Raw genomic sequence first — 12,015 nt, 5'->3', positions numbered from 1 at the left:
CCAAAGAACTGTCTCGAAGAAAAAGTGCGCGCTGTGGAATGCTACAGGCCCATCACGTTGGCAAATGTGGACTGCAAACTTTCCACTTAAGTTTCATTAAATCTTCCACAAAGCAGAATGTCAGTTCTCATTCGCCCCGCTAAAAGTGCGGTGTCATGGGCCGTTTCATTAAAAGTAATGCACACGTTACTGGAAAATTTTTTATCATTGCTTCTCACCTCATGAACAGCTTGCTTTCCTCCAAATCATCCTTTCGAAGCCATTTATCGTGTCCGCCATTCATTCATTGTTGCTGATTTTAAGTGGTCTAATTTTGAAAATCAGGCTACTAAAAAAATGCAACTCAACTGCAAATGTTTCATTCACTCAGCTTATAACGGCAATCCCTCCGAGCTCATTCCTAAGCGGTCGTCCGTGAAGCAAGACTTTCCTTTTTCATCCTTACTATTCTGAATTATCTATAGCCGCTTCGTTTGAGTGTTCTATATAAGTTATAGCCAGGTTATTACTGTCTTGGGCATTCAAGTCAACAGTCCTTCTCTATGCTGATGAACGCATTTTCTGCACTGATGAGTGCAACTTTATCACCCCAACAGCCAAGATAGAGGAGTCTGGTTTGGATGGTTTAGGTTTATGGGGTTTAACGTCCAAAAACAACTCAGGCTATGACGAACGCCGTAGCGTAGGGCTCTGGATACTTTTAACCACTTGGGGTTCTTTTAAGTGCACTGACATCGCGCAGTAAACAGAAGAGTTTGGCTCCGCATCCAACGCTCAGATGAATTCCTGTGGAGATTGGGTAAAAAAGATAAAACATGAAAATATAGTGTAAATATTTGTAACTGGAGGCATCTTTCTAAGACAACTGCCAATTTTCAACGGCTAAAAAGCAAAGGAAAATATTCTCTTGATTACAATCAATTTGCTTTGGTCGTCTTGCTGCCATAACCTACCTTCAAAGCACCAGCTACACCAGAGACAGAGAAGCTGCTAGAACGCTGAATATCGCGGTAGTCGTCAAGGGGCATCACCGTGCGTTCTGTTTGGAGGAATGGCAGACTTGCGACCACTACGCCCGCGCAGCCTCCTCTCTGTAGGAAAGAAGCAGCTGTCATCGAGTAAAGTAGTGATCATTGTTGAGTCTTCTGACAACGATAACGAAAAGTCCTTGAGATACGGAACCGTTGAACAATGCCTCCCCTACTTCCGTTTTCTTTCGCGAGATATCCGTTTTGTACGAATACCACTGAATTATCGAATACCCCCGAAAAAATTTGATTTTAAAACGATTTCGATTTATTACAACGCGATTCGTTTCCATTTTTTTCTGAACTTTTTTATTCGATACGGCGGAAAAGCGACAATCTTAGATTTCTAAAAGTAATATTTGCATACCCTTAAATAAGATTTGTAAAGGATACTTCATAGAATTCGCAGCAGGAAAATTTATGACGCATCAATGTTTAGCTTTGTTTCGTTGTGTTTTTTTTACATCATTTCCTGAGCTTTCATATGCTGGGCCAATAGTGGCAGGGTTTTACCGCCCAGACACGTCAGTTCTCGCGAATATCTCAGAAGACACGCCGAAAAACTACCGCGCTGTTCTCACAGTTCTCTGTGAAGATAATAGACATGAGTTTACACACAAATGTTCATACCAGATAAGGGTCAGCAAGAGTCACACATAATATAAAAAGAATGCTTAGATGATCCGCTGGTGTGGAGTATTGAGAGCAACGTCTCATAGCTACGACGCCAAGTGGTCGACAGGTATCGCAAAAGGGAACACACAGATCAAACAGCAAAAATCATACAAAAACATATCACCAGGCAGCCGTCTCCGCACACAAATACACATCGCTGTATCAGCCGCGAGGTAGCGTAACGTTCTCGCAGTAATTGGGTTCACCGGCCTCCGTGCTAGGCGGGCAGTGGTACGCCGTGGCAAAGTCAGCGTTTCGCCAGAGTGGTACATTCACAAAAAACGTGGCGTCAAATGTGCCACTGCAGCTGTAATAGGCGTAGCGCGCGTAGAAGAACTGTGCCTCGGACATCCAGAGGACACTGAAGGCAGGTCGCATTGTGTACCAGCTGGGTCTTGGCGACGCAGGTGCGACGCCTCTTGCAGGCTCAGCTGGCGCTGACCCGACTGCGGCGGCGATGCGCAGACCCATCTTCAACGCCTCCATTTCCAGCGCGCCTTTGGGGTCCATTGCGGGTAATGAGCGCGCCTCGCACTGCCTGCATTTAAGTAGCCGCAGCAAAAGGTTTTGATATAAGGGCCTGTCTTATCTGTTTGCGCGAAGAATGGGTATATCCACGTGATAAAGTAGTGAATTCTTTTTTTCGGTGCTTTTTTGTAATTTTTGTCCATTGTTTCGGTTAACTGGTCCCGCATTTAGTATATAAGAGTCGAGCTTCCTGATTATAAAGCTACGTGTTTCACATTTATGTTTTAAGCAATGAATAATGATTCCAAACAGACTTTATTAACGCCGAAACAATGTGTTTTGAGTATTTCTTTGCAGTGCGCATGTCAGTCAGTTAGTTATTTAGTTAGCTAGTTAGTTTAACTAGCTAACTAAATAAATAACTGACTAACTAACTAAATAAAGAAATTATCCAGGTTACATGTGCACCGCAAAGAAATACTTAAAACACATTGTTTCGGCTTTAATAAAGTCTGTTTCGCTGGCTACCGGCAATCTTCTAAATGCGCCAGATAATAAAGATAACGAAAAGGGTCTAATGGTTTCAAGTAGGATGCTCTTGCTGAACCACATTCTCCGCACCCTTAGTCTAGCTTTGAGAGCACCAGAGAGCGAATGATTTGAAAAAGGCCTACTCGGAACCGCACCGTTTTCCTGAGACCACTTTTAGGACAATGAGGGCTCTAGAATCTTTTTAAGTTGTTGATGTTCGGTAGAAATGCGCGTTTCTTTTCAAAAATGGCGCCTAAAAATTTGTGTTCTTGCCTAATTGGCACTGTGGTCTGGTTCAAGTATAGATTAGGACCGACCAGTAGGCCCAGTTACAATGAGAACAGAGCACTTACTGTCTTTTGAGGAGAAAAATTGAATACATTTCTGTCTGCCCAAAGAGCTAGTTTATTTAGTTACATTTGTATTTGTCTTTCTGCACATACATATGCTGAACGAAGTGCATGCTATATGTAGGTCATCTACATAAACCGAAAACATTACGCTCTTGGGAACTATTTTAGGTAAGGAATTCATTTTTAAAATGAAATGTGCCGTGCTTAGAATACACTTCTGGGGTACGCCGTTCTCTTGTGTGAAAGTAATGGAAAGAATTGCTCTTAGGCGGACGCAAAATGTGCTTTTAAAGTTGTTCAAGCAGTATGGCATCCTTCCGTGTATACCTAGGTCTGCTAGTCACGAAGGATACCAAACTTCCACGTGGCATCACACACCTTCTCGAGGCCGAAGACGCGATACAATACTGCTTGTGGATGAACACCTCCCCGATGGTGTTTTCTGGGACAACAAGGCGGTAGGTCGTTCATGTTTTTTCAAATCCACATAGATGCATTCTAAAAGTCGCCGATATTAAAGTACGAATATCAGTCATATGTCGACAGCACTTTAGAATGATTTTGCTGTACAGCTGGTGAGGGCTATCGGCCTATGACTCCTAGAACTTGTTCGTGGTTTTCCACTTTTCAGAAAAGGTACTACGAGTGCGCTCCTTCTCTATTTGCGCGGAGTATAATTGTTATATCGGCATGATACAGTACTGAATTCATTTTACTAGTGCATTTTTGTACATTTTTGCTGTTATCTTGTCCCTCGCTCAGTTTATAATAGCCGAGCTTCCTGCTTATAGTGCTACGTATTTAACATTTAGGTTCTCAGCAATAAACAATGTTTGCCAACAGACTTTATTAAAGCTGAAAAAACATGTCTAAATATCTTTTTTTTGAAAGATGCATTAGAACCTGAATACTTTATTTATTGAACCCTCAGGGCCGAACGCATTCGAGAGGAGTGGTTACAAATAACAAGATACATAAACTAATGCAATAACTGTTACAAAATAGTTTCATCCTCCTGTTAATTATGTTAGTGCTGTCCGAAAATATTCGTTATCACTTATGTCGAGAATTTCTCCGGGAAGGTTCCATTCACGTGATACGCGTGTTAGTAAAGACTAAAATGTAGATATGGTGTGATATTTTTTTCCATTCCAACTTTGTGACGCTGATGAATGTGGTGTGACATGTACACGGGACAAGTTATTGATTATGTTTATTCTAATAGCGCAGAAGCACTTAAGGCGGATGTAACGATGAATGAAACAACTAACCTTTCGCCTTTATTGCAGCAGAAAAATGACTTAAGAAATGTTTTGGGGCGCATGCGCTCTTTTTTTTTTTAACGGTGGCACATCAGAGCCCCCCAAAAATATTTCTGGTTTCGCCACTGCCATGATCGACCGTGTATTCTAATGTCTAGTGCAACATCTTAAAGAAAACATTCCAACTAAAGTTAGGTTAATTAGGAGTGAACTTTTTTTTTAAGGTTGAATGCGGAATATGGTGACGGCAGTACTGAGACAACTCAGAGCATTCTCTAAGCCTGGCATGAAACTATTAATCACAGCGTTAATTTGCGGGCGAAACAACTACACGCTACCAACAATTACTTTAAGAATGGCTGGTTGCGTAAAGCGCCAAGTTATTTTTAAAGCGCGATGTGAACGGGAAGCATTTAACTAGACTTCATATTACGCAGACCGATAATTATGGATTTCATGTCATGAGAGCAGCGGAGGCCGTTGTGCATAATAATTTCCGAGCCCTAGGCCCAAAAATGAAATTAAATTCAGTCACTTTAGGCTCCCACTTTGCTAAAGGGTACAGCAAGCGCCTTAAGATGACCTCGCCGGAATACTTCGCATTTGCAGCTGTGAAATATACCCGCGGGCGGTAGCTACTGTGCTGGGGATAGAGGAAACTTCAGCTCACAGCAAACTATGATCTTAACCGAAAATGCTCGCAACAGATTAGGCCACGTTATTTCGTCAGGGCTTGGTTTCTTTTTTTGGCTCATTCACAACAGAGTAATATACATTACCTGAACTCTTTGAACGCCGCCATTGTTTCTCGAGACCAGCCCGCCGGTCTCCGCACGTTGCTCCACATCAAAGCTGCCATACGACTCGCAATCACCGCGGCGTCGGCAAGCAGTGGATCGAGGGTGCCCGAACTCAGCCAGCCGTAGCCCGAAGACGACACGTACAGGGTGGCCTTGTTCAAAAAGTACAGACGGTTGTTGGCTCTGTGCTCATTGTCGTCTCGAATCCAGGGGAACCCTCGTTTCATATTTGCCTTTTTAGCGTCGAACTCGAAGTTGTGCGCCAAGAACAGGTTTCGAGCGAATCCTTGCTTTGACATTTGGGGAACGGCCGGCTCCTGGAACACCAGGTCGCCGGGTAGCTTCAGAGTAAAGTTGCCGACCATCGTCCGTAAGTGCTCCGTGTCATTTGGCGCCGCCATGAGCCGCAGGATAGGGGCGTATTCCACGAATGTTTTTCGAGTCTCCTCGAAGATCTTGTGCAGCTGCTGGTCTTTCGCGGGACTCGCGAGGGCCGCCACATACGTGACCCTCCATAGCTGGCCACTCTGGAACACGTGGTCGTTACAGACTTCCTTGCTACGCACTGTTGGCGATTTCAATGTGTTGCCCCTTTGAATGTAGCTCATGGCATCCAGGGCGACAACGAGTAGCATGTAGCATAAGGACAACGGCTGGTTGCTCCTCAAGAGGCGTACGTCCGTAGAGAAAGCAGCCTTTGAGATCGTCTGAAATTCCCTAACTTGGTCAATATCGATAAGAAACTCGAGAAATATGTCCCGTAGCTGCGACACTTTCAGACCGCCGAAGATGCCGCTCATCTCTTCTAAAGACAACGAACCAGTTCTTTTTTTGTCAAGTGGAAATTTTTTTTCCCACGCGGACACGTCCTTCCGGGTGTAGTTAGTGCCGAAATGCGCGCTCAGGATGGAGAGAGCAGTGATGTAGCAGGAATCGTCGCAAAATGCTTTGTATTCGGTGGTCCGGATTAGCCTCCTTTTTAACACGAACACTTGTGTTTTAGTGGTACGGCTGATTAAAGTGAAAATAAACTTGAGGTGGTATCGCCTATCCACCGCGAGGGCGAAACGTAGCAAATCTGCGCCACTCATTCGGCTGGAGGTGTTGGCGATTTCCAGCACGATCGTCGCGACATCTCTGGCTCGCTGATCTTGACGCCAAACCTCATTGAGGCACGATGTGTAGAGAGCGTGAAGCGCTGCCGCAGCCGGGCTGCCGTAGTTTTGTGTTCCTTTGATGATGTTGGAGATGATGTACTCCTGCGAAATTGCACGACAGGACAAGGACCAAGTATCTAATTAAAGACACATAATGAACTTTGTTCACAACGGTCATTTTGGTCGTACTACGGAGCATTGACACTCGTGTCGTTGAACCAAAGTGTAGAATGAAATTAGTCACATTGTCCGCATAGTACCACGGAGTGCAGATCCCCATCTTTAGGGACTGTTTTGTGTGGGTTCGATATCCAAGCGGCGATAAGGTAAGGGAAACCCGACGCGGAGAGTGTTTTACATATTAACATGTATCCCGTGTAGCACAGTGTGCAACGTCGACAATCTTTCTGGGTACTAAACGTACGAACGATGTTCTATTCGCGGACTGCCAATGCATTACATAATTTATCTTGATCGTTCACGGCTTTGTTAGGAAGCGCCAGGGCTGATGTTCTCGCAGAATCCGGGAAGTCCCACGTTGCAGGACAGAGGAGAGAGGACTAGTGCTTCTTCGCCTCAAGGCTTCTCAAAACTGCCGATGCGCAATTCACGCCACATGGCCCAACAGGAAACCCAGTGGTCTTTCAGTTTTGACAAGGGTTGCGCTTACTCCTTCTATAATTATAACGTTAGCGCCAATCAGACTTTCACTACGCCTAAACTGGATAAAAAACGTAGCAGTTGTCGCTTGGTGCAACTGAAACCGGGCCCGTTCACCTTCTATCAAATGCAGTTGGTATCCAGATAGCGTATGCAATGACCGTTACATGTTGGAGTGTGGCACTCAGCTCTGCTATGTTCCCTGCGGAGAGCGAACAGGGTGAAATGATGCGCAGTGCACAGGTTCAAACACCTTAGCATACATAGAGTAGGGATGGACGTCGGCAAACGTGGGGCCACTGAATCTCCAACCTTCTTGGCACACCCTGGGCAAACGTTGGCGGCCGATGCAGGCCGTCGTCAGCCTAAACTTGCTGCTTGGATCGAGTAAGCATTGAAAAGCGTACCGCTGAGATAGTTGCTGAAACGAGCAGACAACTTCGCTTCCTGTTCACTGCGTAACAAATCTCCTAGTCATCCTTTCCATACTTCGGCACCAAATTTGAAAAGAATGTCGTGAGAATACTCCACAAAAAAATAACCTTAGGTGTCCGCTTTATTACACCCAAACAAGCTTGTACTGCAAGATCTGCAGCCAATATAATGTAACATGTGCTTTAGCAGATCTCTTATCACGGCACAAAGTAAGTTTTTTTTTGATCCACATGTTTCACTTGAACATAATGTAATTCATGTAATTCAGCTTGAGTTTAAGAAGCATTATTCAATCTTCAACTGAAAAGATTAAATAATCTCTTTACGTTTCCTTACGTTTCCTTACTATTACTACTGCTCGATTTCGTCTCTCCTTCTCACTTGAATTCTTGTGGTGCTTTTTTTTATGTGCATTTCATTGACGTATTATTGTATGCCCACTCCTGCCCAGGGCCTCAAACTGAGGCCGGCAGTATCTTGTAAAAAAGTAAATAAAAACGAAGTAAATTTTCGGTTTCTAGCTCAGCCCAGAGTGAAAGCGTATGCTTTAGTGTTTTGTTTCTAATGAACAGGCGCACTCTGGTAGGTTGGAGACACTATTTTCCGAATGTTGGTCAAAAAATAATAGCTTTTGTTTTTCTTTCATTAGTATGACACCTTTATGGTTTCTTCAAGCGTGAAATAGAGTAAGTCTTTTCGTGTATAAATTTAAGTGTGCGGCGCTAAATTCATTGAAATTTTGAACATGTCATAAGTAAGGATCCCGAAGAACCCTCTGTAGGTGGACTGTACTCGTTCCAAATTTCGCTAAATCCCGCCAGAAGAGAGTGAGACCTGGATGTCTCCTGTCAAGCATTGCAATGTGAATAAAAGAAAGACATGTTACCTCCCAGTGAGTATGCCAAGATAATTTTAGTTGTATAGTGTTAAACAGTTTACTTCCCTTTATTTTCAACGACCTCTAATACATGGACTTCCACTGTGCGGTTATACCTCAAACGATTCCAAAGGCCCCAACACACAGTCAAAGCCTGCGCAATGATATATTTAAATTTCCCACTACCACAGGCGCGCTCTTTAGAATGCGAGTGTAGCGACGTATCACCTTACGTGCACGCTTCAAAAAAGGTACGCCAGCGAAGAAAACAGTACAGAGCATTGATGGAGCCTGTCTTTCTCCGTCCGATCGGTTTTCCTCTCCAATTTTTCTGTGCTTGTGTAAATTTTAGGGAAGCTATAGGAGTATACCAGACATTCACCGGCGCGCGATTATCTATCTATTCAGCGTATGCGCGAAAATATGAGAATAGTAGTGAGAACGAGTTAGAGCGCAATGAATAAACAAAATCCCATCGTTCCTGTGGCGCAGTGTATGAGCATCCAGTTATTGAAAGATTAAGACAGTGCATTCAATCCACTTGTCACTGATATGCTTTACTGTCCTTTTTTTTCTTACGAAGCACAAAAAACACGCAAATTATATGTGATTCACTTCGGGGAGTAGGTTTCCCTGCTAGGTAGCGTTCTGTGATACTTTTGATCCGAATTTGCCTTTCGGAGCTTTTTCACTCTCGTTTTTATTCTCATCCCGTGACCCTTTCAGGCCCATCAAATCATCAAAGTTGGATGCCACAAGTCTTCAAGCGAGCGAGAAAGTCGTAAATTTTTTGCAGCAGTTCGGACATTTAGCAGTTAAACATATTTCAGTGGCCTTTCACCTCACCGACATATGCTAGTAGGTAGTAAAGGGTTACGGGAACTGCGTGCGCTTTGCTGTTGTCATCAGCTAGCGCCACCTTTTCCCCTTGCACCATGCAGAAGAAAACCATTTTTATTCCTACGTAACAATAAGGAAGGGTACAAGTAAGGAACAGTTTGCTCCTTGGATATAAACTTTGTCTGCAAAACACACTTACAAGCGCTAAAATATTTTGGAAATAATAATGATTACAAATGTAATCACTGAGGCCTGGCGCCCTATTAAAGAATAAGCAGCGCGGTCTCATTTGAGTTCCCCAGCCTGTGACTGCTTCTGTGGAGCGAAATTCGCTTCTTGCGCAGTCTAATATGTGCCAGTAAACGTCCTGTCCTCCAGAGAAAATGTCTACATCTAGTGAAAGGAAAACATTTCAAGATTGGCCTGCCACATGTGTATGGCTGTCATTTAATAGGTGAAGAAATATTATTTATCGCACGAACCCAACAGTAAGCATAACACAAGAGCATTGAACCTCTATGGATTATTGCTCTTTTCAGCACATTTCGCACTTTAGGACGTTACAGAAGCGAGCAGTAGAGTAACTCTTGCTCTTCAGCATTCTCAACATTGTGTTTCCTAAAACTAAAACTCAGTTCCGCTCCCTCTAATATTAGGCTTTTGGCATATAACACTTTTCTTCGGACGAAGCTCGAATACGCATCTATTATTTTGGGATCCGCATACAAAAAAGAACATTAACTCCCTTGAAATCATTCAAAGGAAAGCAGTCAGGTTTATTTTCCACAAATACAGCAGATTTGATTCTCCCACAAAGCTACTGGCAGAAAATAATATCCCACTTCTTTCAGACCGCCGAAAAATAAACCGAATTTTGTTCCTCCGTAAGATTCTTTCACGCGAGGTAAACATTACAATACATAACTATGTTCAACCTTCTACCACCAGACGTACACGACACACTAAGGAACACAAACTGCAGCCTATCTTCGCACGAACAAATTCATTTAAGTATAGCTTCTTCCCCCGAACCATCTCCGATCGGAACATGCTCCCAGAATCCCTTTTTCAAAATAGCAATTTTAGCAACGCATTGGAAGAACATTTCATTGGTTAAGTTGTCTCATTTTGTATTTTTAATGCTGTTGTTTTTATCTTCCCTTTGTTATCGCCGAATGATGCTGTGTTGTTTTTTCGTTTCTTTTGTGTATTGTTAGGTTGCTCGCCCCTCCTGCCTGGGCCACATAGGCCTGCAATATTTTGAAATAAAATAAATAAATAAAAACTACGCCTAAGGCTGAAAGCTGTCCTCCTTTCAATTTCCGAGAAGTGGACACACTCGCAAAATAGTTCGTGTTGAGCGACCAAAAGAGTAATCACACAAAAATCAGTTTCGTGGACGTAGCATTATATTGCAGAGCAAGACAAAATTAAAAAAGGTGACCCCCCCCCCCCGCCTTGCAAGAAGCACCTTCAGCTCATGAATATTTCTCTCTTTTGAGCATTTCGCCTTCTACATTTTTAGAAAATGCAAAAGGATGCGTCGCGCTCGAAGCTTTAAATGTTCAAAATGAGATCGTAGTCGCCCTGCTTCTTGCACACCGTCTCTCAAAAGAAGCAATGCTTTTGTTCAATCGACTCAAGAATTCCGCTTGCGTTGGAGAGTACACCGACCTTCACGCAAATGAAACATAACACCGCAGGCTGAAGCTGGGCGTCATGTCATTATCGCATATGCTTGATAAAAACTGACACACAAGCTGTACTTCAGCAATGACAAGCGCTGTTTCAAACCAGATGATATTAAATAATCATAGGAATCACTCGACTAACCCTTTTGAACGCATTAAGTTCCTCTGGTTCCATTTAAAATTATGCAAACAAAACTGATAAAGAACCAACAGAATTTTATTTTCTGCTGAATCATCCTTCTCCGACACATAGTGGCCTCATGATATCGATTGTTTATATTGAACAGCTTAAGTTTGAGCCGGAAAGGGTCAATACACAATCAAGTCTGCGGAGATGGGGTGCCCGCAACTGACAAAGGACAGAGTAAATTGGACAGACATGGGAGAGGCATTTGCCCTGAAGTGGACATAGTCAGGCTAATGATGATGATGATGATGATTAAATAGTTTACAGTTCTCTCGACTCGAGTGACCATTTAAGTTGCATTAAAAAGTTATTAGCGAAATTCGCTGTTTGAAACAGTTTCAGACTAGCCGGCAGGCGAAACCAGCAAAATGCAAATGCAGGTTAGCAGATTTTCGTGATTAAAACTACCAGGATGTCCGCACGAAAGCTCACCAGCATGTCGTTGGCCACGTCTTGCTGCACAAAGCCGTGTCTGATGGCGTTTTTGCAGATGTACGCGTAGAAGTCTCTGCAGGGCGACTCGTGCTTGTCGATGACGGCGAACAGCCTGCCTGCCTCGCTGGAGCAGCAGAACCGAGCCCGAGTGCCGTTCCTCTCGTCCCGCGTGGCAGCTCCGTGGATGGTGAACAAGAGCAGCGCGGCGGTGGCCGCTGCCAAAGAGGCTCCGCAGAAGCAGCCAAGGCAGGTGCCGGCTGAGAGTAGCTCTTTGCCCCGCCAAGGTGAAGTCCGAGACGCTGGGGGACCGCCGCCAAGGGGTGAAAGTAGGCCTTCTTCCGTAGCCTGAGGCTCCATCGTGTCTGTCTTCTTCTGGAAAATTCCCTCGAGGAGCCCGTGGAAGTGCGTGTGGTCAGCGCCTCCTTGTGCTAGAAATGCCCGGTAAAGTGCTCGTGCTCCTGTTGAAGAGATAGAGAAAACTTTTAATTCCAAAGAAAAAATCAGCGGAAGGACGCACACACAGAGAGGGACACAGGTCCAGTGGCGTCCTGTGTTGCTTTCTGTTCCTGCGTCCTTCCGCTGGTTCTTTTCTTTAGAACTACGTGCCAATTGGCCC

At 44.0% G+C, this 12,015-nt stretch overlaps 1 protein-coding gene across 1 annotated transcript; it reads right to left on the bottom strand.

Moving 5' to 3' along the window:
* Nucleotides 1-1,865: 1,865 nt before the first annotated feature.
* LOC149328028 (uncharacterized) lies at nucleotides 1,866-11,756 on the bottom strand. Its single transcript, XM_089562041.1, has 3 exons — nucleotides 11,397-11,756; nucleotides 5,097-6,376; nucleotides 1,866-2,241 (listed from the first exon to the last, which is right to left on the bottom strand). Exons 1-3 carry the CDS (start codon nucleotides 11,754-11,756, stop codon nucleotides 1,866-1,868), a joined length of 2,016 nt encoding a protein of 671 aa, XP_089418167.1.
* Nucleotides 11,757-12,015: the final 259 nt, after the last annotated feature.

The sequence above is a fragment of the Amblyomma mixtum genome, chromosome 9 (assembly GCF_055824585.1).
Source record: "Amblyomma mixtum isolate Tamu chromosome 9, ASM5582458v1, whole genome shotgun sequence".
NCBI lineage: Eukaryota > Metazoa > Arthropoda > Arachnida > Ixodida > Ixodidae > Amblyomma > Amblyomma mixtum.
Note: the sequence above shows the minus strand (reverse complement) of the source record. Positions and strands in the feature narration are given on the sequence as shown.

Excerpts from the sequence above, each read along its gene's own strand:
- LOC149328028 (XM_089562041.1), bottom strand. The coding sequence starts at position 11,756 with ATGGAGCCTCAGGCTACGGAAGAAGGCCTACTTTCACCCCTTGGCGGC. Across the intron at positions 6,377-11,396 it reads ACGTGGCCAACGACATGCTG|GAGTACATCATCTCCAACAT; the intron begins GTGAGCTTTCGT and ends GCAATTTCGCAG. Across the intron at positions 2,242-5,096 it reads GCGGCGTTCAAAGAGTTCAG|GCAGTGCGAGGCGCGCTCAT; the intron begins GTAATGTATATT and ends ACTTAAATGCAG.